This window comes from Phasianus colchicus, chromosome 7 (genome assembly GCF_987193195.1).
Source record: "Phasianus colchicus chromosome 7, bPhaCol1.hap1.1, whole genome shotgun sequence".
Lineage (NCBI taxonomy): Eukaryota > Metazoa > Chordata > Aves > Galliformes > Phasianidae > Phasianus > Phasianus colchicus.
Genome location: NC_143442.1, coordinates 19040674 through 19068079, shown reverse-complemented (window position 1 = coordinate 19068079; position 27406 = coordinate 19040674). Strand labels below are relative to the sequence as shown.

General features: G+C 37.5%; 1 protein-coding gene across 7 annotated transcripts in view; it reads right to left on the bottom strand.

The window, feature by feature from the left end:
- Window positions 1–3249: 3249 nt before the first annotated feature.
- Window positions 3250–27406, bottom strand: part of MYO3B (myosin IIIB) — a 193097-nt gene continuing 168940 nt past the window's right edge. For 4 of the 7 annotated variants that reach the window (XM_090143988.1, XM_090143985.1, XM_090143989.1 and 1 more), the window contains 3 exons: window positions 6117–6223; window positions 5696–5742; window positions 3250–4425 (listed from right to left, as the gene is read on the bottom strand). In XM_090143988.1, the coding sequence (XP_090000114.1) occupies window positions 4290–4425; window positions 5696–5742; window positions 6117–6223 (290 nt within the window). In that variant the 3' untranslated portion in view covers window positions 3250–4289. The remainder of the gene's footprint in view (window positions 4426–5695; window positions 5743–6116; window positions 6224–27406) is intronic. The other 3 variants (XR_016468258.1, XM_090143986.1, XM_090143987.1) reach the window with 3 other exon arrangements.

Below are 27406 nucleotides of genomic sequence, written 5' to 3'. Positions count from 1 at the left end.
GATCTACAGACACTACATTTCTTCTACTTTTAATTTTTAATATTGTCTATATTTAAAGCTGTGTCTGTTTTTAAACAGAATAGAATATATAAATAAATAAAAACATTTTCCATCACTGTAATGGATATTGGCTATACCAATAAAGGTTAGAAATTATTCAGTTAAGACTACTGTTAAATAAGATACAGCAAAAACTGAAGAGACATAAATATGGAAAATAGCAACATGATGAGACTTCTTACAAATCCTTATGGTCTGTAGCCATTTATATGGAATGAGAAGTGCACCGGAGGTGTGTAAAAAGTAGTGTGAAGAAAATAACTGATAGCTCCTTCTTGCCCTCTGACAATGCTGTTAGAAGGTGCCCTATTCCGTTAGAAAGGACCATATTTAAATAAATTCATTTTCATTTAAATTGAAACAAAAAAATCCACTTTGTTTGTAATGTGCCATGCACAGTCCTCATAACCACAACATATCAGAAGTTAGGAACTGGGTGGAATTAAAAGACGATGGGACAATTACTTGGAAGTACAAACACTCACAGTTGTATAATATAGAACAAAATATCATGTGAGAATACATTTCTAAAAGCATTATGCAACTACAGTAAATAACACAAGACAATCAGTAGCTGTTCAGTACTGGGAGAAAAGTATCTACAACTTAAAAAATGTGGTCATTGCCAGCAAAAGGAACATCAGCTTTTGGTCTCACTGGTCTCAGCAAAGTTTCTAGTTTTACATTATATAGATGTATATTTTATAAGCTTCTAAGTAACAGCTCCTCAGATGGTGCGATGGGGACTACTTAAAAGATCCTCAGTACACAAAAGCCCTTTCCACCACTCTTATGGCATATGGGTGAGGGAGGTCACAGTGGGGGCAAATTTAAGAGGGCTGCAATTTACTCCTATTCTAAGGTCCCTTTATGTTACTGAAGGGATGTAAATGTTTAAGCGAGAAGCAAGTTTAAAATTACCAAATGAAAGGGACTAATCTCCAAAAGCTCCCTGCCCAATGTGTGTTGGCACAGAGAGGAGTTTTCATGCTGCCATAACTGAAAGGCAGAACTGGCTGCTAGTGCCATTAGGGTCTGCGGAAGGAAGCTACTAAAATCTCTTGTTGGTCGTCACTCTTTACTCTCCTATTCACTGAAAAGTGTGAAATGTATTACAGACACGGTCTATGAAATTTTCTTTTTCATAACATGATTTAAAGTCTTTACTTTTATAAAATATTAAGAACAGGATGTTATGAACTATTAAGCAAAACACATTAATATGTCATGATAATATACGTGAAAGAAAATAAATCAGAATGAAATAATAAATAATAAACCAAATGAGAAAATCTGAGCAATTTGTGCTGACGTGCTCACTGACCACGACCATCAGACTGACACGTCTCCTGCACTGCTTCTCCCTATTTCTTGGGGCACATTATGCACCTGTGCTTGTAACCAATCTTGTGTATTTTCATAACTATCTTTTTTAGAATTCATTTTGCTTTTGCACATTTAACTGTGAAAATCTGTTGTGCCAACTGGTCACCAGCAGCACAACGTTGAGGAGATGGCCCTTAATAATCTAAAGGGATACATGTGCACTAAAGTAAAGATGAGAAAAAACCCACCTCAAGGGCGTTACGTGGTGAGTGTGAAGTGAATCAGCCAAACAGCATATGAAGAAAGGGGTAAGTTATGAAATAAAGCCAAGCACAGACCAGCTTTGTGCACAGTTCTGACTTAGAATGCACAGCTCTGTAGTGGTTCTCAGATAGTAACTTCAGAATAAAAATATTAGTGACATTAAACCAATTTGAAAAGTTATATCAGATGTAGATAGTGGTTATATATGAGGTTATATTTTACCCTTTCCATGCAATTCAAGAGTGCTCAAAATATGACACAAAATCTTTTGAAGTCCATTTCTGATGACTAAGACTGATGCAAACTCAATAATTGGGAAGAAGAAATAAGAAGAACTTAAGGAATGCATCTAGAGAACGTTTGCCTTTTGTTTGTGCTTGTTATTTAATGTTCTGAAGCTGTTACTCGGCCCATTCAGCAAAGCACTTAATCATAACCTGAAATTTCCAGCAGGACTTGGGTTTCAGCTTAAGTGCTTCTCTGAATTATAAATTATTTTTTTACTACTCTTTACTTCTTTATGAAATTAATATAACTACTCCACATAATGCATTACTCAGTGTAAGATAAGCTTTTGGTTATTAGACAAATGATGTAATACCTAACTGGGAGGTTTGCTTCTGTTTAACTGAAACAATTGATAAACTCTCACTATACATAATGATGTGCATTGCATTAACAATAAAACTTTATTTTCTGAGTGAAACTGTATTATCAAAGGAGAGATGAAACCACAAAGCACCAATAATGCTAGAGCTCCCTAAGACCTATGCCAATATAAGAACATAGTTTAGTTATTGGACTGTTTTCAAAATAATGTCATTTTCCATCCAGATATGTTACAGATTAATGGGCCTGGAGAATGTATGCATTATGTAGGAAAAGTTTTATGTTATTTTTGATGAGGAATCATAACAAATACTTCTTGTTATATTCTGATGAAAAGTAAAGAAAACTGACCTTCATGTATGAATTCATATAAATTGCCATTCATGGTTGTACTGCATCTTCTAATGTAATGCAGCTTCATCTGCAGCTACTCACCATTTTAATGAGTCCTTAAGTTTTAAAGGCTCTAAAGCCCACACCCAGATGTACAGCAGAAGAGTAAGGAGTGAACTGAAAGACTCTTGCCTCTTGCAGGATTTTAACTATTGTCACACTGTGGGAGAAAAGTGAATGAAGGCTTGTCCTTGGAACAACATAATCTTCTTGTTCTCAGCTGTCCTGCCCTGACTTCACTGCTGGGTTTATTCAGTGAGACAAAACTTTAGCTGAACTCTCTACCTTCAAACCCTATTCTAACCTAGGGGATGCTCCAACCACATTTGCCTCTTGTTTCCTATGACATTTTTCCTCATCCTGTGGTCAAAAAGATGGATCAAGCAAACTGGGATTGCAAGAAATTCTGTAGCATTCCAAATGAGCATGGACTGCACCTCCATAAGTAGGAAGGTTTGTTAGCACAGGTCATAGCACTCATTGGAGGGGAAATGAAAACAAGCATCAACATTAGATCTGTACAACAAATGGTCAGATTTACTCAGCATCATTTGTCAAAAATTAAATCTGCTCAAAATGATTTTTTAAGGCAGTACACATAAGAAAATTTTATTTCCAAAAGTTTTTTTACAAGAGATGTATAGAAAAGAAAGAAAGAATTGTTACAGATCAAAACCGTGGGTCAGAAGCTGAAAGTAAAGCAAAGTAGTCAGCTTTTCCACAGAAGTTGTTACCAGCAAAGTGTCTCTGTTCCATAGGAATTAACAGTGTTTTCACTAGGAATTTGGAAAAAAAGTGAAAAGCAAGTTGAAAAATTTGTAGGTGACGTTATTTCATGTTACATACAAAAGAGCTGTGGAAGTGGAGGAATCACTCAAGCACAGAGATTAAGCCCAGGTTAAGAAACATATAGGATACTTGCACAGATAACAAGAATACCTAGTCATAACGATGGTTTCAGTCAAAAGGGCTATATGAAGCAATCTGAAATCGTCTAATGTTAGCATTAAAACTGTTTTGCTTCTTATATTTGAAATAGTTTTTCTAGTTAAACTTATGGCAAACTAATGCGTCATAAGAAAAAATACTTATGAGGTAAATTAAGACATGCATTACTTTAGATGAATTTACTCTGTACATTTTTGTAATGTTAAAAACCATTCACAGCATAGAAAGTTATAAATGATAGAGTTTTAATATTAGACTAAGGAAATATAGAACATTTTCACCATGACCCCAAAAGATGCTTTTTAGTACAGTGTTCTTCTAATATAGATCAGTTCCTTGATCTTATTTTCCACACAGCAGTTGTGCCAGCACAACAGACGGGATGGCACAGGCTGGAAACAGCAGCTGGGGGAGTGGGGAGGAAGGAGCTGGATCTGCGTGAACTAACCTTGCTGCTAAGGAAATGTGCTGGTTAACAACATCAACACGTACAGGTAGTGCTGCTTCCTTTACTGGAATTGCTTACAGAAATACAATTTGTATCTGCAAAACCAGATCTAAATTACTGAAAGGAAGTTGCTAACTGAATGTGTATTTTTTTAAATGGATTACATAAGCAAGCACAAAGTTAATTAGAAGAGATTACCAGCAAGAAAATACTCTTACCAGTTTTAGTCAACAGAGTAAGTTCAGCTTTGAGCAAAAGACACTCCTCTTGAAGAAGGAGGAGATGGGGAACTGAGACAGCTGTCATCTTCAGGGATAGATTCAACAGCTGACAGTGATTTGTAATACTCATCCTCTCCATCAAGCACTTTGATTTGGCTTGAAAGAAAACAAACAACATTTATTAAGTTAAAAAATCAATTACATCAATATCTTCAGAAACTTCTCTATGGATGCAAAAATGAAGGGTGCTAATACAAGAAAGGAAAAAAAAAAAGGCTAGAGTAGAAAGACATAGCTTTTACATGTGACTTCTATGTTGCTACTGCTGCTACTGCTTATGATTGGAATCTGAATGGTTCTAAGGATCAGTGAAAGGCAATACAGTTTTTCTTTTTTAGCTATACAGAATGATAGACAAACTGTATCAAATGGGCATTTCACTCAAGCAATGTGGGTGTTTTTTTTTTTTTTCTGTACAGTATATGTGGTATTATTTTGGTAATGCATTTCAGCTGACAGTTTACTGTGCATATGAACCAAAGAACACATCACTAATTTTTGGGCAAAGCTTATTGACACCAAGGGTCCTTCATTTTCTGGTGAAGTACGATGAGCACTGCAGCCTCATATCAGTACTTTTGTTCCCAAAACAGGAATACAGACTTTTTAAAATAGTGGAGAGAAATTGAGTAAATCAAATTCGGCTCAGTCATACAAAATTTTGGGCTTTAACCTTGACTCAAAGACCTTCTATTCATCTGGTTATATTCAGAAGATTGATTAACAAGTGAGAAAATATTACAGAAGCTTCTAATGTAGTCTTGGAGTAGATGCTTTTACAAGACCCAGTATATACTGGTCCTCACCAATCCATGTCACCAGTCAGTGAAATGTTTTCATAACTCAAAAGTAGCCAGTTGGACGTTCATAGACTGTTTCCAATTTGTACCTATTTCCAGGTGGTAAATGTCCATGTGACAACAAGAACTGATTCAGCTGAATTGAGAAGCAGCAACACTCTCTTGGGATGAGGGGCCTCTTAAAATCTGCTCCCCTAGGAAGGCTGAAACCTACTGTGAGTGAGGAGCTGCAAAGCTGGTCATATTCTAGGTTAGAGGACTTCAGGTTAAATACCTTTCATCTGGCACCACTCAATAGTGGCAAACACATTTTAAAACAAAGATTATTTTTGTAGGAGCCAGAGAAAGCTGGGAAGCTGTTTTGAAAGAATCAGTTCTAGTGTCTGCAGACAGCACTACATACGAGTTTTACATTTGCTTCTGTAGAAAACGTCCAATGTCAATGCACAGAGATATGTTAATTGTTTATTTTTAGAAGCCTCTCTAGAAAGTTTTGCATATTCTGTAATATCACAAAGGACTTCTTCTGTTTACAGTTGCTTAGAACTAAGAAGATAGATATTTACCCAAGTTTTCTTGGCTTCCTCTTGCTCCCTTGATATTCTAGAGTTCCCTGTGGAGAGGGCCAAGAACACACAGTCAAAGCAAAGCAGCAAGTCGTTAATTTTTAATTCAAAGTGATTTTGTGTTGAATGCAAGCAGATGCTGATAATATCAGAAGTCACAGCATAATTTTTTTGATCAAAGGGCTCAAGTGAGCCTGATGAAGCATGCATCTTGCTCGTCTTTGATAAACCACATCAATTATTCACCGTGAAGGCAGACATCCTGACATGAAAGCAACAGATAAAGAGCATAAGCACATGTTCAAGACGAGAGCAGAAGAACGTGGGGGTGGGGCTGGAGGGGCTGAAACAGGTATTAATAACAGAATTATTAACTGGAAACAAAGCCAGTAAAACAGCTTTATTGCCACTTTGAACTCACATTTAACTGGTTATAGTACATGTTGTCCTCAGGGCTATTCAGCATTTTGGGCTGCTGACATCGTCGACGAGGTGTTCTCAGCTTCTGTTCAAGACAGTTTTCTGAACCTACAGTAAGATAATACTATTTAGTTTTAAGCTGTGCCAGGTGTTGTGAATGTCTTAGGATATTTTAGTCAGTAAACAGTCCTTTCTTCTGTCCCATTTGGTCCCAGATCTATTAGCAAGTCTATCCTATTCAAAGTGAGCACAAGAAACTTAGGAAATCTTTGTTTTCTGTTTTGAAACTTAGTTCAAACACAAGTTTTTAAGCATAGCTTCACTTCTACTTTTAAAATCCTTTTTTTATGCTTCCCTCTGTATAAATCACACAGCTCTGTATTCCTTTCACTCTTTATCTGAGTATCTTCTGCTATCTAAGCAGGAAATGAGGATACCGTGACCAGCCAGGGATACATCGTTCAGCAGCAGTAAAGATGTTTTTCTACAGTAGGAGGTAATAAAGCTCTTTGACTTATGAGACTTACTCTATTATCACCATTTTTATTATATAGAAAGGCTACTTTTTGATGTGGCTCTCTACTTAATCGGAGTAATCAAACTAGTTTGGAATTACACTTTCTTAATATCATTTGTGGTGTGCTGTAGAGTAACAGTTGCTTAAAGCCATCTGGAAAGCAGAGGCTAAAGATGAAGGAAATATTTTGGAAAGGAAAGATTCTGAAAAGAATGAACAGCCTTTTTATTTTCATTTGTCTTTTTTTTTTTTTTATGTTAAGGACGAAAGACATTACGGTGCACTGTACTATATTTCACCAGGAGTTTCTGCGGAACATCCTTCAGATTACCAGAACAAGCGCTTTAAGGACACTTAAACAGAAGGGCAGTGCTTAAACAGAAGCACTATTTACTGAAAGACAGAGTCGTAGGTAAAGAAAGCTCATTCATTTTCCATATAGTTCTCTCAATATCTTTGACTTTTCTGACATCTCCCTCCTAAAAATTATTTTAATGACAGTGTGAACAGAGAGTTTTTGGTGGCACATTTGCACTCCATACTGCATGGGAAATGTGCTCTGACACAAAGGAGCAGCACAAAGACCAAGCAGTCCAAGGAGCTTCTTTAAGCGTTTCAAACCTGAAGTCAGTGTGCCTTGTGCAGATGTAGGGCTCTCATCTCACAAATCCATGTTTAAGATTTGGTGTTAACAAGCAGGTAAACAAAGGTTTATCATATACTCAGGCTCACAGTCCGCAAATACTGCATTTTTCTGCAGTTACAGGTATAGGAGATGGTTGCACTTGGGCCCTAGCAGCCAAAGGTCTGACTGTTCTATATTTTCTTTCACTGTCTTTTTTCTGTCTCCATGGTTAAATCTCTAAGATACAGTTTCCTCTCTGTATGGAACTGTGGTTCTTGTTGTGGGAGAGGATCACTAGGTCTGAGCCCACCATCATCTTCCCACACAATGCCTGGGCTTGATGGCAAGTTAAATGGCACCGGGGATCTGACTGCAGAGCTGGGTCTCAAATTAAAAATGATTTTATAGAGAAGGGTTACATTTTTTCAGTAATACAAAATAAATTTTAACTAATATGCTTGTACTGCTTGCTAATTATGATACCCAAACCTTCAGTGATTTATACTTTTCAAGTTCAGTAAACCTTTATATTCTATCTCAATAGATTGTGACAGCTGACCCCTCTACTTCTATTGTATAAAACCAGACAAGGCAGAAGCTGCTCCAAAAATGCTTGAAGAACTTGTGAAACTTAGGTTCCCAAGTGCTGTTCGTGTCTTTGGAAAGTCTTTTTTTCTGTTACATTTAGATAGCAGATAATGGTAATTTTCTTCTTTCTGAAATCTCTGACGGTTTTGCCAAAGGCTTGCTGCAGCCATGTTCTATTCTCTCTGTTTGCTGTGAAAGTTATTCAAATTGACCTTAGAGCTTTCTGCCATATCAGGTCAGTAGGCACTCCAATCTTTGCAAGCAATGTGCTCAATTGCAAGGCCATTGAAATTCCTTTTTTTCAGCAATGTAATTCTTGAATAACTCTCCAAAAAATTACTTTTTCAGTCCATCAAGAGGTCAGTATGAAAAAAGCCCCAGGCCTCACAGTTATTCATACTTTCACACATCTCTCCGCAGCTTGCCAAAAGTAAGTATATGCCACATAAATATTTATAACTTCTCAAACAGTACTGCAACATGATGGGGGGGTGCTTGTGTCCTTTCCCCCAAGATGCTGTTGAGGCCTTCATGTTATTTTTCAAAATAACATGACCATCTGTACGGTCTTCATTTTTAAAATGGCTTTTATTCATTAGGATTCTGAAACACTAATATTTTATTCTAGCTTTTTATATTGATGCTTAATTATTCCATGGGTGGTCTGCAGCTTGTGTCCTCCAAAGGAAATACCCTTTCAGTGGGCCCATTTGTCTTAGTGTTTAGCAGCATACTACACGAACAGTAAAAAATCTGGTAACATTTATCATAAACTACCATATCTGGAGAAAACTGCATTAACATGTGCTCAACACTCAGCAGTTGAATAAGCAGTTTAAATAGTGTTCTATAACATTTTGCTTTGATGGCAAACTTAAAGCACCCAATAGGAAAAGCTAACAGCAGCAGCACCAATGTCATTAACAGGGCATTATTTGTGTTGCACCCCAATTGCTCCAAGAGCCCAGCACGCCCAGACTCCCAAGTTTCCTACAGATTCAGAGTTTGGATAAGAGTGCATGCATGCACTTCCTTCAGGCTGTCCTTTAGCACCAATCTGAAGTAGGGTAACTGCTGCCCTTTTGTCCAGAAGAAAACTTCTTCCAATGAGCAGAAAATTTTCACGTGGCAATTTCCCAATTTCAGTTAATAAATCCTTCATGACAGTGCATAAATAACAAGGTAAATCTCCTCTTGACAAGCATGCTATGTTAGCTGATCTGGCCAGCATAGGGCAGACTGAGGTTCTGAGTGTCCTCCTTTCCTTGCTTGAAGCTAGAGAGGCACATGTGGGTGAACATCCCTAAATCATAGAATGGCTGGGTTGGAAGGGACCTCAAAGATCATGTAGTTTCAACTTCCCTGCCAACCACTAGATCAGTCTGTCCAGGAACCCATCAAGCCTGGTCTTGAACACCTGCACCCACAGCTTCTCTAGGCAGCCTGTACCAGTACCTCACCACCCTATCAATGAAGAATTTCTTCCTTAATGTTGCTCACAGTGAATGGAATCAGAAACCGGCAAATTGGTAAATCTGACTACAAAGTACATACTTATAACTAAACAATCCAATGGGGTTTCTATTTAATCCTCCATTATTACTACTAGCTATTCTTTTTATTTATCAGTGATGGCAGAGACCAGGGGCTTGCACTGCTCAGACAGATTACAAAGATGTGTGTTTTCAACTAAACGTAAAGTCAGACATTTAAGTTACGTTTTTCAGAACTGGGAATTGCACAATTGGAAAATAGCACCTCCAGGAGAGACTTGGGAATCCTATGGATGTTCTGCTGAGCATGAAGTAGACTGGGAGCAAAGCAGAGCACTACTCCACAGAAACAAGGAAATGGTTCTACATTTGACTGCAGAATTGTTTTAGAGAGAGTCCTGTAAACTGCAGAACATTTTGAGAACAATTTGAGATCTGGAAAATTTGCCTTATAGTGGAAAAAAAAATTAAAATGTGGTGTTTCATTGTTTCAAAAGAAGGACAGGAGTGTTTTGATTAAAATCTAAGCCCCTGTATAGAAGGATTACTAGTGGTGGAGGGCTTTTTACTTTAGACATTTCAGACGTGTTTCCTGAAGGCCATGAGAAGAAGAAAAATCCAGAATTTAAATACAGCACAAAGTGAAAGCAATCAGTCAGGAGAAAAAATTATTTAGCAGTATGATGGAAATTCAAGATGAGATTGGAAGGTTTTAGAAAAGCTATACTTTGAATAAAGCTGAAGTTAAAAACTATTCAAGATACCAGATAGGTCTCTTCTGACCTAATGTAAATTCATTTCTTTGTGAGTCAATCTGCAGAAGATTGTTTGTAGATTTTTTGATTTCTGGTATCTACTTTCACCTTTGAATTTTTACGTATTTCTTCTTGGTTTTTGTAAGGTTGAAACAGAAATATTTTTCTTCACTTAGCCATCACATTCACCACATTGACACTTTTCATGAAATCTTCTGGTTTAAAGACGATTAGCAAGTTTCATATGCCATACCTTATTTAGATGATTTTCTGTTTAGAAATCCATTCTTTCAATAAACTGCAAAGGACTTTTTCAAAGCTGCACAAGTTGACAGAGTCAAATATAGGAAAGACTTTGAAATGCTCTTCAGCTACAAGACAAGGACTTCTTCATCAAGGATTTGGGACCTGACTGATGCTTACAGAACAGCACCTGAAAAAAGTGTTTTTCCAATGACTTCCTGTGAGGCATATGACTTCACTCTGATACTCAAGAGAAAATCTCATTTAGATGTCCCCTTTGCCCTGCTTGTCTTGATATTGAAAACTTTGAGACAGGCCCTGGGCACACTCTTCAGAGGAATTGCAAATCATCGGATTCTGTTCCTCAAATGAAGTTGGGGTCTTCAACTGTTCATGATTAAGTCCTTGCTTCAAAAACCTCATGATGCTGACAACCTTGCCAAACACTGCTAATTCTTCCTATCTGGCTAATTCTTCTGAGAAAATGGTGACCCGCATTTGGAAGTTGTAAAATCCATAGATGCAAATCAGGTTGTCTTAAGGCACAGAGAGGGCACTAAACTCTGGATGACATCTTACTTTTAGCAAGGAATGCACTGAAGGGATCTTTGCCAATGTGTCAGTGCTACAAAACAGGCTGCACTGCTGACTCCCTTGCTGAAGGGACTCCATCCACTCCAACACATACTGAGGAGTGAAGTTGAGTAGTCAGTTTATTTCGGAAACCATTCACCCAGAACAGGTTTGGAAGGCATCGGTCTTGTATTTTTCTGTTACAGGTGAACACAAACTTAACACAGGATGAGCAGTCCTTCTGTAATTACCCAGACACAGGGAGGTTTATTGTATGAGGAGAAAGGGCAGCTTGATACAGAAAAAGGGGCCATATTTATTATTAACATAGTAAGCAAATAAAGTAGATAAATCAGTATGACCAAGAAAAATAGTAAGCATGTGTCTGATTTCCAATCTATAATATCAGATGAAACATGAAAGTGCAACCCTTAATTATAAGCAAATATTAGCACAGACTCATGGGATCTCATCATAACATCTCAAGGTCTACATTCATGAAAATTTAAGCAATGTTTAAAATCATGTTAATTTGTTCTTTGTTTGTTTCTTTTCCTGCCAGTCTAATTTACTCCAAAAGACTTTGGTTCTCAAATCTGGATATATTGATCATGCCTATGTAAAGCATTGTTATAGCCTGGGGAGAAGACTTTTTGTAGAAAAAAGTTGTCTTTGTTCTCCTTTGATAATTTATATTTATTTTGATGTTTTCAAGCATTTCCAGTTCTGAATCGTTCTTCAAGCAGCAAGTTAACTTCACTGTTTCTCTTGAAGAAATGACCTCACACACGATGATAATATACATTCTCCTCCTGGACTGGCTGCTAAGTGGGTAATTAGGTGCAGCATGCTGATTTCAAGGAACAGTTACATTTTCTTCTGTGCCATATAAGCCTCTTCAAGAAAAGGACCCAAGGGGCTAGTGATTCTGGTCCCTCTCATATAAGTAAATGAGAGTGACTGAGCATCGCTTACACAGTAAAAATGCTGTAACTGATCTAGGCTTTATGATTTTAATTATTTCAGCTTCATTTTTAAAGAAGAGAAATTTACAGAGAGCACATTGCTGTCAGGCCGCAAGTGTTCACACAAACACATTTTTTGCTTTCTCATTCTGATGGTTCTCCATCCTTCGCACAGATTTGCATCACACCTCAATTGCAAAAGGGAAGAAAAATGAAAAACTTGCTAGAGAAGCAGAGTGAATACTCAGGTAGTTATACTGAGCTATACTCAGTCAGGAGCTCAAGTGAGCTCCTCTTGTGCCTGCCTGACTGCCGTAATTAAGCCAGCCCAGACAGCACTATCTTCCACACCCCTGTATGAAACTACATTGTGATTGTAGCATGAGTACACACAGACTCACAGCACAAGGTATCTGCACACTGCCTGTTACGTGCTATCTACTTTGAATATGTTAGAAACAAGGGCAGCATAATGGCTGTAGTAGGCTTTACAGATCAAGTTCTGTAGAGTAATCCAATAGCTTCATATGGGAATAATGAAGCTACAAAGTCTAAGCTATACATTATAAGTATTAAATATATTATAGTAGTTAAAAAAAACCTCAACAACAACAAAACAACTCAACAAGAATAACCAAAAAACAGCCAAGAACTAGAGGCTGATGGAAAACACAATTTCTGAAATCAAAGACTGTCAGATGGGAAGAGAAAACTATAGCTAGAAGACAGACAAAAAAGATGAAAAATGAATCAAATATGATACTGAGAAACTAAGGAGTAGAAGAAAAAGAAAGAAACAACTACTAATGGTATGGCAGTAGTATCTAAGTTCTGACAACAGAGGATTTGATTAATCTAGTAACATCAGGAGCCTGGAGGCAAATTGGCAGATTTAATACTATTAACAATTGTAATTCTCTCCAGGATACCTCATACTTACCCAGCAGTAACTTCAATATGCTCAATAAGACCATCCACTCTGTTGATATAGTGAGATATAACACAATCGGGAACCATTCTTGCCACCAAATTCCCTTACTCCCTTCCTCTACAGGAGTGTCCAGGAATATTTATAGGGGTTGGTACTTTTCATGCTGTTAGTGGCAGGCATGCATGGAAAGAACAATAAATCACACGTTCTTCAAGGAGTTAGAAGGCCTCAGCCCTTGCTCACTTGCAAAATATCCTACTGGAGCTTGGCTTAAGTGTTTCTAAGGAAAAAGCTGTTAACTAATTAAAAAATGTATATCCATTAGTGCTTACGAAGAGAGATTATTTCTCAGCAAATCCTGCAATTCCTCTGCATTCAAAGCTCTTGCTTGGATTCAGTAGGTAAGAATAATAACTTAGATTTAATTATCTTCAGTGCAAAGTGCTTTGTGGCCTAAGTCTATAGCTCTAAATGTAGTTACCGGATTCACTGAAAACACAGAAAATCTGGAGGGGCAAAAAAGTCCTATCATAGACTTATCATACAGTTATAAAACAAAACAAAAATCAAGCTTCATGATCACCTCAGATCCCCCACACAACTGTGGTGAACTAGAATTCTGTTTATTCAGATGGGGTGTGTTCCTAGTGCCAAGAGCCATAGACTGCTAGGGAAATTAATGTAGCCTCTTTGATGTCATGTGCATCCCAGAATCTGTAACACACTGCTAAAACTGTGAGCACAGCCTTTTGTTTATAGCCCTAAACAGAACCATTTGAATACACACACTGAAAGAACTCATAACAGGAGCAATGCGTTTTCTTCCACCCAGTGATTCATTACTTACGGCTTCGTTTTGGATACTGCAGTTCCATGCAAAGACATATGCTTTAGATTATAAAGCACATTAAGCAAATCATAAGTTTTTCAAGATGGTATGTAAAGGCTGTTTTTTGCATCTGTTTGTTGCCAAAGACCCAGATGATACTGTAATTAGAACAACAAATATTTTATGTGAAATCAATCATTTAGCTGTCTCCAAACCCTAAGACAATGACTTTGTCGGGAATACAAGATGCATAAATAGTTAGAATCTTGGCTTTGGTTGTATCTTCCTCTTCCAACACAATTCTGATCCTTCAGTTTTTGTCAGTTGTTTCAGTTTCTATTGTGACTGACTTAACTATAGAGTGAAAATGCAGAGATAAAACAAAGCATACCAAAGAACTAAACCCTCAGTGACTAACACAGATGAGATCCAAACCTGTCATCAAATAGCATGCTTCTACAAGGACAGTCCTGAAGATGTGTCTTCCTATAAACATTGAATATACACAACCTTTTGTGTGTCCTGTGTGTAATAACATGTACAAGAGAGTTTCAGAGGTGACAAACAGCCAGCTAACCAATCAAAGTTAAAGAGGTTTATACAAACACAACTTCAATTTTAGGGAAAAAGTCATGTGAAACCATCCTGAATGGCAGAAAGTAGTTCTGATCGATGAAGAAATGTTAACTGGTTATTTTTCTTCTCAACCTTAAATACTACCAAAAGCAGTTACAGAAGCTGTTCTTTATTAGTTCTTTTCAGAAGAGACAGTTATTGATGAAAAACAGGATATTTCAGGTATGCTAGAGTTAGTACATATCACAGCACATTTCCCGGTTTTAGAAGACCTGTTTGATCCAGTAACTACCAGGTGATAAGAAATAGCTGTCTCATGTTACCATGTGAAGTAAGCGATGCCTCTCCTGCTCTTTGAGTGATGCTGTATAATCAATATGAGTGACTGAAAAAATTTGCATGAGAAAAGCCTACTGAAAGCAATTAAGTACAAAGAGATCACTTCCGGATCGGGAAATCCCAGAGCCACAAACCACGCTAGGCTGGAGTGCGTACTGGGCAAATCTCTGCTTGCCCTACTTTTATACTATACTCTAAGCTTTTGCTCTTGGTTATTCTCAGAGAGAGAAAATTAGACTGAACAGACTATGATCCTTGTTAAGTTTTCATTTGTGAGGCTTACAACTTTGAAACAATCAGGTAAGAAATCCACTCCAAATGAATGCAAGTAGCCCAGATCCCTAAGAAACACTTCAACCTGTGGTTGAGGTAACTCCTCACAGTCTCCTTACCAGTCTTCAGTGCAAAGATGATCTCAAAACTAACATCTCATATTGTACTATGCATGCCTTTTTGATCACACTACATGAGATTAGCATGAGCTTCTGAAAAGCAGTAGAAGACGACTCAAGCAAAGAGAAATACAAAGGCAAGCCAGGCATTCTTTAATTTTCCAGACATGCCCAATTTTCCATTTCTGTAAGCATTAGTTTAAGATACTAGTCTTGAAGGATACATACTTGGAAGACTATACAGGCACTGTGTGCCCAGAGGTTTGCTGTGACAAGCTTTTCTCATCAGCAGTGTATCATAGCTGGGACTCAGCCTGTTGGTGCAGTTAATATATTTAATGAAGTTAAGAAAACAGGATTAGAAAGAACCTCAAGTGACTGCTTAGACTTCCTCATCTTCCAAAGTAAAATCACGTACCATGAAGAAGATATGAGAAATTTTTGAAATTGCTCAGGAGCAAGAGATCTTTGAAAATATCCTTGGAAATACAGCATCAACAATGGAAATATTATTTTCACACAATAAGACAACAGCTCGTACTTCAAAGAACAATTAGGATGATGACTGAGTCATCTGATTGATTAAATAGCTTCAGAATCTAAAGCATCATAACAGCATCATCAATTTCAGAAAAATCCTCCAATGTACAGTTGGATCTGTTAATGCACAAGTTTTCAAACTGTGGATTGTGGATCTCTCAAGAACTATCATGGGCTAATATGCTTCAGATAATTCACTGGACACTTGGCATTGATTCCTCTTGTGGATTCCATAAAGCATAGGGGGAAAAAGACAGAACATAGAAAATAACATTAGAGATCAGTAACAGAAATACCTTTCTAACACTGCTTCTTTACAGGGCCAAATGCTGAAGCTGCCAAAAATACATCATACAAATGTAGGGAGCTGTGCAAGCAAAAGTAGGACAGGAGGCAATCTGTAAGTTCACAGTCTGTTACAATGCGGTTCATAACATGCAAGTGTTTCAGAGTTGCTGTCCTAGCATATAGCCTGGATGCTTTTAAAAGTAATCCCTCACCTTCTTCTATACTGTAATAATGGCATTTTTATCCCATATCCTCAGAGATTAAGCCACTTGATTGACTTTGAATTCTGGACACACAGGAAATTTGTATTAATTTAGCATAATGATGAGGCGCAATAAAGGCTCTGTGGAACCACAACAGCACGGTCTCTAAGGTTTTGTTCGTTACAGAAACACAATTTGCATATCTAAAGGCTTGAAACCATGGGTCCATATTGATACAAGTAGTATCTCAAATTTGAGTGTAGCAGATTCAGCATATATTTCAAAGAATAAATGGTAGAAGACCAAGATAAAACTCTCAGTAGATTTCTTCATTAAGAAAGGTTTTTTTCTGAAATCAAGGTTGGCAGCAGTAACTTGTAAAGGAAATATTAAAGCTTCACTGAAAAAGTCACTAGTTAAAAGTTTGCTTCCTGGTTGCTGAAGTCATTTGGTTTGACACTGTCAGTGTTGGAAGTGAAGAAGATATCCAGGCTAGACGAAGAAAACTAATGCTACAGGGCTGTGTGCTACAGAGACCCGTTCTTTTAAGGGGGTGTAAATTGCTACCGGAACTCCTAACATTAGACCTACAATTAGTGATGATTCCCAAATGATCTACAAATCAAACTCAGGCCAGCAAATTCCCAGGGAGTATTTTGAAAGAGAAACTGAAGAAGCATGACTTCACTGAGTCAATAACAGAAATAGAAAAATAAGTAGGACTGGAAAAAAAACTTCAGGCATTAAAGGTATCTGTGGTATTTGAATGAGCACCTAGTGCTTTTATCTCTTTCCAAATCTAAATCAGTTACCATTTACTTGTAACTTATGCTATGAATCTGTGCTGATATAGAATGCTGACACATAAAAACAAAGGGTCATTATGTCGAGACTCTGGGGCAGAGAGATGTAGTTCATTAACTTTCATCCAGAAAAGGTAGGAGAGAGCTTCTAGCAGTGGAAAGCTCCATTCAGGAAACAGAAGAGGTGCTCAAAGAAAACTGAGGGAGCTCTGCCAAGAGTTTCAGCACCAGCATGCTCACTCTCAATGAAGTAGTTCTAGGCTGTGTATTTCATGATACCCAGCTGTACCATCTGCATTAAGAGTTTGGGAGTGAATTCAGAGCATCAGTTCTTTTCATCCAGTGCTTCCCAAAAGCATTTAAAAGAAACTTTGGCAAAGAACTTCAGCTCACAAGAGCTGAGGAAGACATGCATGTGTGCATATACAAATAAAATGAGTTAGTTGACTTTCTGATATTACAGTGACTAACTTACATGACAACACGTTTTGTTTCGAAATTACACTTCTTGACAGAACACAACTTGCTACATTACATCAGCCCACTGTGTCATATTCCCCTCTGAACACAGCTTTGCATGTGAGTGTCACTTGTTTTAAATTGGTAAATTCTACAGGATTTAAGTTGTTATTTTTCTTATGAACATACAACTGATTTTGGTGACTTTGATGACACTTTATTCCTCAAAGCTAAACAAACCTTCCTTTACCAGAGTGGCAATTTTCGGTTTCAAACTGAAACAATAAGAGAGCTGGGTTTTTTAAAACATTTCAGCTCACTCCTTCCTGAAAGGAAGGCTCCTTCACAGTGTCTCAGTGCAGGTACACAAAATTTCTTGTCACTTCATACCAAATGATTTACAAAATTTACTCTGGGAGTTGATTTGGGTACGTTTTCCACTTCATAACTACTTGATTATTTTTTCAGCTCTTTCTTACAGTTCAGTACTACATTCTTGGCTGGTAATAAACTAATATATCCCTATAGAATAGCTTGAGATATAACACCACCAAATTCTGTGTCCTGATTCTGTTCTTGGTCTGTGGGTACTGCAGAGCTAACAAAGTTTGAATTAACACTTTATTTGCTACTGTGCTCCTTGCGTGAAAGATCAAAGGACCACATAGAGTTGCAACGTGAGTAAATTACTACATTGCAAGTATACCTATTACCATGCAATGCCACTACTATTTGTCTGTCACTGGTACACGAGCAGTCTGGCCATATTAACATAACACTGTTCCATAACTACTGCTTCTCAGTAGGACTAATTAGCTTAGGCACGGCACTGCACTCATCCAACTACACTGCCTCCAGGGTCTGATTCACATCTAGCTTGAGCAGCTTTGCAAAAGCACTGGCATGCGCAGAGTCACTATATCATAAATTTATATTATGGCTTATTCTACACTAACTTTCCCATGGAGACAAAACCTAAAAATCAGCTTTACCACTGTGAACAGATTCAAAGTCTGCTGTAAGTGATATTGTCAGTATTATTGCAACATTCTGTCCCCAGCAGAAAGGCTCATATCCTGGGAGCGCTAACAATGATACACACCTTCACCACTAGAATTAGTACCTCTGAAGCCAGCCCCAACATTAAGCATACAAACACAAGGGAAAAAATGGAAAGTACCATCAAACCACATTAATCATATTTCTCTAAATCACATTATTATCAAAGTAGAACTGTGTAAAAGAATCTCAAACTCTTCCCTTTAGAAAGGACTATCTTAATTATTTTGATCATTGAAAGATCCTGTGAAATAAAAAGCCCACAGGAAAAGAGAAATAAGTATTTCTCTTACTTACAGAAGACATAAGAGATTTTTTAAAGTCCAGTACTCTTTCTATCAATACAGTACTTGAATTAACTTACAAAGCAGTTTGATTTCAGTGATAAGTGAGAACCATTCCCTTCCCACAAACACTCAGTGACATGGAGGAGTACTCAGGTTAATCTCTGATGACAATTTGTTATATTTTTCAGTAAAATAAGCTCAAAAATAACTTTCGGTTTTGCAAAGTATAATCTTCATGTGTAGCTGCTCACTATTGTCTAAATTAAATTAATGTGAAACTGATGGGTGGACAGAGGCAAACTGAAGATAATCAGCAAAATTTATGTTTTCAAATAAAGTACAAAACACATAAATCACTTTAAAGAGCCGTATAAAATTATCATTTAGAAAAAGAAATTAAACCACAGTGTTGAAAAAAGCAAAGATATGACCTGTGGACCACAAGTTACAGTTCATTGTTTGCTTTCACAAGGTAGAATGGCAGGAAATTATCTCCTCCTCGTCATGCATTTCATTTTTGATTAGGCGATTTTGCATTATTTGTAACTTCAAAAACCAGCCACAAAAATATGAGGTGCCAAGGATATTTCTTTTCTCTTAAGATACTATTTTCTGTAAGAAATCTGTCTCCAACACCACATACTACAAAACAAGATTTTCAGTTTTTACTGCAGACATTTGTGTCAGCAATCTACATGAACTCAATGCATTATGTCATTCCATAATGACAGATCACTCAGGGCCTCATATGATGGAACCAATACTCCTTAGGATAAAAGTTATTATTTAAAGATACATTGCTTTTTATTGCATCACCTGGCAGAGCCAGCAAAGGACTCACACCCCCACCACACTCTTCTCTTTCCCTCATGGCTGTCAGGCTGCTATCAATATGAACAGAGAATTTGCAACACTGGCCTTGAGAAGAATGAATTTTCCTGTCATCTCTGCAACACTGTTAAAGTTAGATGCTTAATGATAATGTTGTAAACTTCAAACTACTTATTTCATTGGAGCTCAGCACGTGGAAGGGAAGAGATACTCAATCACATTATGAAGAGCTGCATGATTTCTTTCTCCCTTGATACAAGAAGCAGCAGTAGCCCATGCCACTGTTCGAAGCAGATTTGAGTCCTTAGGCACCAGCTGTGAATCTGGGCCCACAGAAAGGATGCTGAGCCCTTCTGAGTCTGCCCTGTAATGAAACAGCATGGCTGGAGAGGAATCAAGGAGACAAGGATCCGAAAGAGCACACATGGACACCTTTTCTATCTTGATTTGTAGATGAGAAAAGTATTCAGAAGCAAACATTTCATGTCCTGTCATGAATCACATAATTGAAGAGGAGGCAAAAGCTTTTACTTGGTGTAAAACCAAAGGGAGAAAAACAGTGATCCTGCCTGCAGCTGGACTTCCCTTATCATTTCAAAGAACTTCAGGTATTTTTATAGTTACTAATGTTTAAAGAGAGACCAGTACAGCCACATAGCATGACGTATTGAACTGCATCTTGCAGCATGTGATGCTGTTTTTCACTTTTCAGACTGCTTAACAATTCTCAATGAGTATAGCTCATGGTAACCTGGGGATAAGAAGTGCTTTGCTACACTCTGTTAAGTGTAATTACGGTGGCATGTAGCTATACTTCTAACATTTAGTGAAGACTGAAACTACGGCATTTTAACTTGGTGTCCACCAGAAAAATGTAAATATTGTCCATACTCAATGGGAAAAACAACCAGAGTGACATCACAAGAAGTGTCTTTTTTAATGGCATCCAGAAAGCTCTTCTAGATTAATGGAGTTTGAACATGAGAAACTATTACAGTAGAGCACAAAGTCAATAAAATGATCTCACCAGACTTGCCAACATGCATAAGGGTTTTTAATCTTTAAAAATAGCCTAGTACTTAGCTGTATATGAGTGAAAATGCTTAAAGATTTCTGTAAGATGCTCTTGCTTCTTGCCCATTATCATGTCACACCACAATAATTTAAATCTCCTTTCAGTTCTGGGTACTCAAGATCACAGCCCTCCTAATTTCTAAAGTGGGAGACAGGGGGAGATTGCTTATGTGGAAGAGAAACATGCTGATAAATATTCTTCTGTGCCTGAGTTAGAAGTTAGTCAGACTTCTTTTGTATTCAATTATTTCTTCACTAACATTGGAATTTTAGGGCAACAGAAACTTTTTTGTGTGAATTCAGGTCATATTAGCTAACAGTTTCAACTGAAATTACATGAAAAAACTTCAGAGATGTTGAAACAATTCATTCTGGCATCTCAAAAACAAAACATTTTGATTTTGTCACAAGGGGACTCCTTTCCAAAAACAGAGGAGGTAGTGCTGCCACCCCTGATATCCAAAAACTCAGTGATTAGGCCATGTTCTTAGATTGTGAAAGATGTAGCTTCAAACACCTCCTTTAACTGATTTGGTACAGAGACCTGAACCTAAGCATCATGCTTCTCAGGAGAGTAACCTAACTGCTGGGCTAGAAAATATTCTTAGGTAGTTTTCTCTCAGCTTCATTTGTTGAAAATGTCCCACTTTGCATAAAGTAGTTAAATATTCATTGAAACAGAGATTGAAAGCCAGGTGCTGGCCCGCTTTTCTTTTGACTGCTCAAATTGCCACAGTCAAGTCTATGCCCTACTTACTATTTCATGCACATTCCACTGATGGGAGAAAGGGGAAAAAGAAAAAAAGCTTTCTTCTCCAAACTTCTGCATCTGCCTTGGGCATAGCCCACACCACTGAAAATACAGATTAGTAAAAGTTTTGAGCCTTACCTTTGGAAGGACAGTACAGAAGGCAAGAAGTTATCACTTTCCAACACGTGGAAAAACTTAAAATAAAGCCATTAATAACAAGAAACAGTATTATTCAAAGGAAAAAAATGTGAGAAATCTGCATCTATTTGTATCCAACATTTATCCCTATTGGCACAATTAATAAAAGCTATGCATAAATCACGTGAAATTCATTAAATCCATGGGCTCTACTTGCTGACTAATTGGTAAATATACTCTTGATAAGAATGTAAAATGTATGCCAACTCCACATTTTAAAACTTGTTTCTGGTTAAGATGTCTCTGCTTCTCAGTTGCTTTACCAGCAGAGTTTGATTTTCACAGTTGTTGGTCTTAGAGAAACAATAATGCTAAGAACTATGCTAACATATATCTTCAACTACAGAGTAGGAAAACAAAAGCACAGCTCTATTGAGCTTACAGACACTGAGGACCTAGCTTTTCTGTGTCTACAACAATTTTTAACATACCTGTGAGTCTAAGACCTGCTGAAGTCAGCTGAACATTTCAACACACCCTTCTGGGTGCTTCAAAAATGTTTTATGAATGTGGCCTCTAGCACTTCCTTCTGCAATGTTGCCTCCAGCTAGCGCTACAAGACGGCATCAGTGCTTAGTGAAACTTTGGGTGAGTCAAACATAACAAATTCTGATAGATTAAAACTTGAGGAACAAAACAGACCCATGCCTGAAACAGACAGACAATCTGACTGTTGGAATTAGACACAAAAATTTATGAAAAACCTGGGATTAGTTGTGGCTATAGCCATCTACTCCAACACATGCTAAGGTCACAGAAGATCTATCCCCACTTGATACTGTGAAGCCTCTGCAACCTCTCCAGCCTAGCACAATCTGCTCAGAGGAAACATGAAAAAATGAGGGAAAAAAAGGAGGACTGCATGCAGTCAGCTACAGATATTATAAATTGGGAGCTCAGCAAAAGGCTGTAATACTCACAACTTTTAATAAATCCATGGGAAGCCCCATCTGAAGGGTCTTTTTTGCCACCAACACCGATGTCTCTGATTGTGGAAGGCCTTCCTGACATCAAACAATCCCAGATGCAGAGAGGCCTTGGGAGCTAGCCCAGTGCTTTGTTTGGGCCCAACCTCAAGTTTTCCGTATTTACATTTTTCTGAAACATGATTTAGAACAGATGTTATTGGACACCAGAGTTCTTCTACAAGGTTGGAGTAGAAAAATCACAGCAGAAGAGGAAGATATGGAATAGCTTAATACACATTTTGAGAGGATATTGATCTGCATTGCAAAGAATCTGCACATCTCCAATTTTAGTTTAATTAGACTTACATTCAAACACTAGCACTTGCTTCCTTCTGTTAAGGCTCAAGCAAAATGCTTGGTTTGATTGTGAACAGCCTTATAATTAAGTGAACCATTCGGGGCTGAAGATGGTTTAGGACCATCTCTGCTTGTATTCTCTATTTCTGCCATTGATTTTGACCTTGACTGAACAACATATTCGAAGTACTTGCCCCAAACCACACTTATGGTGTGCATGTTTGGAACAAAGAATGAAATAATGTTGACAAACAGTATTACGAAATTGATACAGCTTTAATAGTGGCTTAATGAAAGAAATGGGAATACGAAACTCCCTTCTTCTCTAGACAATGCGTGGTGAAATAAGCTGTCCACAATGGAGGGAAAAAGCTCAAAAAAACATTTGGAAACAATACAATGACATATGGTCCCATATGCTGAATCTATAATGCTTCCTAATTCCTTCAGGGTAAAATGTACCCTTCTCCAGAACAAACTCCAAGTAACTGGGATTTGCCTGTGAAGACTGAAGGAGAGAATAAAATCTACCCTTTACGCACAGACAGGACGCATGGCTATGAAGCAGCTTCTCTGCAGTTGTCATTTTACACATTGATTGGAGCAGCACTCGCAGCTTATTTCCACCCTACCTTGTCCTATTGCCACTTAAGGTTAACATATGCACCTGCAGTTTTCTTCACTGATTCATGAAGGTAACAACTGACTGTACTACCTCTGTTCAGAGATGAAACGGAATTTTTTTTTCCACAATCCCTATTCTCACAGTCCTTACTGATGCAAAATTCTAAACTTCAGGGGCTCCAAAGAGGACATATACCATTATTTACAGTACTCTCTGGCCATTAAAGTACATCTTAATGGCTATTTTATAGGTAATTTGTTGCTATTCTTGAATTTGCTTCACCATGACTGTTTCAGGAGCAAGTAGCAAGCTGTAGCCATTGGTCTGATTTCTTTGTATATAAATAGTTTTGAAATTGTAAGTTATAGTTTTTAATTCATGTTCATATATATACGTAAATAAAATATCTCTGTTAAATACAGCACCCTTGCCCCTTTGCCAACCTGTCTGTTAGGAAGAAGCATCTTTATATTTTGTAAATAGCTCCCTCTCCAGTCCTCTAGGACTGTCTTTACCCATTCAGCCAAATTTAGCAGTCCTTGCCCTCTGTTGCAGATTTCTTCCCATTTTGACTAGGTCAGGAGATTAAGCTGTCTGATCCATAACCCAGAAAAAAGGATGATTCTGTGTTTTATGTGTTTGCAGTAACAGAAGCGACTTGCAAACATTAGAGAGAGTACCACTGCAGTAACTGGCACCTCCACTGAAAAATGATCTGTGAGTTATTTCGATTTTTCAGTTCAGCTGAAGGCCATCAACAGGGACAGCCACACAAAAGATGAGTTTTAATACCCGAGACAGAGGAAACGCTGCACATCTACACAGGTACTATATGTACTGTCCTACAGGAATGAAAAGACTTCCCTCTTTGGGAAATTCACCTATCCTGAAGGGTCAAAATGATTAACCCTCTTCCAAATAAAAGTCAGTCACCACTTGCCTTTCCCACTTCTAAAAGTTCGCAATGGCTACTAAAGACCACTTCAAAAGATAAGCCAAGACGTGTCTGAAGAGTGAACAGGGAAGGGAGAGAAGGAATGTTATCTCCTGTATATTCACATGCAAAACTACTCGTTCTTTTAGTTATTTAGCTCTGCCTCTTTGTTTCTAGTCTCTGTAGGTCAAAACACTTAAGGACAGACACTATCTCTGATTTTTGGTGTGTACAACATCTCTATCAGAACACAAATCGGCACCAGCAGTGTAGCAGCCTGTGATGATAAGAGTGACGCCTGCCAGTCTCCCCCTGGTGTAATGTTTTTTGTCTTTAAAAACTTACATTAACTTGACACTTGATACATTAGACCATCACCAACACTTGGAAAAGTCATCTCTCTTCTCATTTAATATTTGGATACGCTTAAGAGTTTGAGTAAAATATTTCCATTGAATGTTTGATGTAAAAATGCTCCAAGGCAGATAGATTTTTTCAGTTAACATCTCAAAATTGCTTCAAGACTGGATGAAGATCTGATGAAATGCTTCTATGTTCTAATTCTCCAGCTGGAAAATGAAGCTCTATTTAATATTTAAAAGGTCTTTTACAAAATACACAGTACTATTTAACACTACCTGGGCTATTCTGCAGGAAAGGGAATGGAAACAAACATGCCTGAATACAAGGCCCTGCAGCCACTCTGCAGCTAAATCACCAAAAAACTTTAATGAACATAACCACATCCTTCCTTACAAATGAGGCCCTTCCCCACAGAAAGCAGAGCCAACACATTCTTGGAAGATAATTTGAAATGATGATTGGGAGATAAAAGCATCGACTCACATAGGACAAAGATCACTTTTTTCTACGTGGACTGAGGCTGGTACTTGCATAAAACATCCTTAGATTGACCATAAAGAAGGGGGACTATGTACAATTAATATTTCCTGTAAGAGTTCAAGAAGCAGATGGGTTTATATCCCCACTCATCGTTTGGCTGATTGGCTAAATTGGCCTTACAAACAGCTGGGAATGTTTTATATCAATCTCCTTCACATTCTCTCTCTAGTGACTCCCTTTTCCCTCTTGAGTCAAATTTCCTCTTGCTTTGTGAGGGCAGTTCCTAGGCAGTTTTGCTCCATGTACATGTAGAATGACTGACACCTGTTGACATACCACACATCATTTGCTCTAGAATGAAACAGAACTTCAAAAAGAGATGGCAGGTTGCAGAAGAGTTGCAATTTACTGATCTGCTAACTACCTTGTCCTGACCATTCTGATCCAGTTACAGTGGATGCTTATTCAATCTCAGATTGTTCTACCTTGCATCTACAGTGGAATATCACTACCCATTGAAGGATGGCCCACAGAACACAGCCTTTTTTCTCAATGTGAAGAGGACAAGATTTGCTGTATGGTAATGATTAATTGCTGTATTTACTATAGAAAGACACAGGAACCATAAACCTACTAGAAGAATTAGTCCTAATAGCGCACAAGACTGTAAGAAACATTTTAGACTTCCCTCCCTGCTCTGTCAGGTACAGTTGTCTCTCAGTATAACTTTAATTAATATATGAGATATATATGTAGCTGATTTAATATATGTATTCTTCAAGCACAAATGAGGAAAACCAATTCTTTCTATCATTCGGAGTCTTTTTCAGGTTGTTAAAACAAACAATGCAGATGATTCTCTTACTTGTAAGATCTTGCAGTACTAGCACATGTTTTAAGTTTTCTCTGTTTTTCTGATCTTTCAAAGATAACTCTTCACTGCAAGCTCACTTCTATGACATATTTGTATCCTCCATCCTGTAATACTGACAACGACTCGGGAGAACCTAAGGGCTACAGATTTAGAAATCATGATGCACTAAATGCATCTCGTGTATCTTCTTCGGGCTAAGATGTCTGCATGGAATACTAGGTTCGCACTGTGTTCAGTACCTAGTCCCAGTTCACGTGAAGCCAGCTTGAGAGTGCTTGTTACCATATGGATAACATCCTAAGGTACTTACACCTATACATCCCATAACAGAGAATTACAAAAACCTGTTTTAGCCTAAAGACATGGCAAATTTGCAATTCATTTTGACTGCTCGTCCAAGTTAGTTTTTTATGGAGCTGATGACATTTTTTTCCTCTCCCTGTTGCAATCTGCATACAAGAGTTGATTAAAATCCATCAGGATTCCTAAGAATACATCTATTTTAGGGCCTAGCACTTTAACAGGCAAGTATTCTTGGCACGTTAAAAAACATCTGCATTTTTGTTTCCTTTATAATGAAAGGGATTTGCTATCTTAAAAATTGTTGGTAGTTTGTAGTTTTAGAGTGATCTGAGATGCCCTGACAAAAAGCAATACTGCTTTGTACTATGAAACCAGAACTTGACCTCCCACATGAATTCAGACTCACGTTTAGAAGCTGCAGTTGAAAACTGCTAATTCTTATTTCTTTAAGAATCAGATCTTAACTTTGCAATGACTTCGTTTTCATCTGCATGCAAGATTTTAAAAATAGGACTGGTGTTTCCTTTAATTAGTATTTGATACAGTATTAATATTCCTATTTATCTTCTACATGCCATATGGATTAAATTCTCATTACTTTTGATCTTAATACTTTTAAAATATGTAAATCAGCAGACAGACACCCGCTTTAAAGCAGTGTTTGCACACCACATCTATTATTGCCTTGGGCAACAGAAAATATCTGCATTGCTAAAACTTCAGAATTCTGAGGAAATCTTGAAAAAAATCAGATATTAAACTGATCAATCTAGACAAATTATATAATGACCAAATAAACTGCAGCCTGTTACATTCAGATATATTTTAAAATGACATTAAAAGTGACCAAAGACCATTGCAGACCATGTACTTAAAACAGATCTAGAGAGTTGATTTCTAAAAGAAGGATGCTTTCACAGATTGAGCTAATTCTAGATGCAATGCTTTAGAATGCTTTTTGAAAACAAACGAACAAACTTACCTTTAATCTCAGACATTAAAAACAATGATTTGTTTTTATGTTTTTGGAAGATATTAATTCAATTCTGTCTTTTCAACATTATAGTATGTTGCTCATTAATAGGTCGCATAGGGCACAGTTTTTCTAAATACTGTGGTTAAGTATAA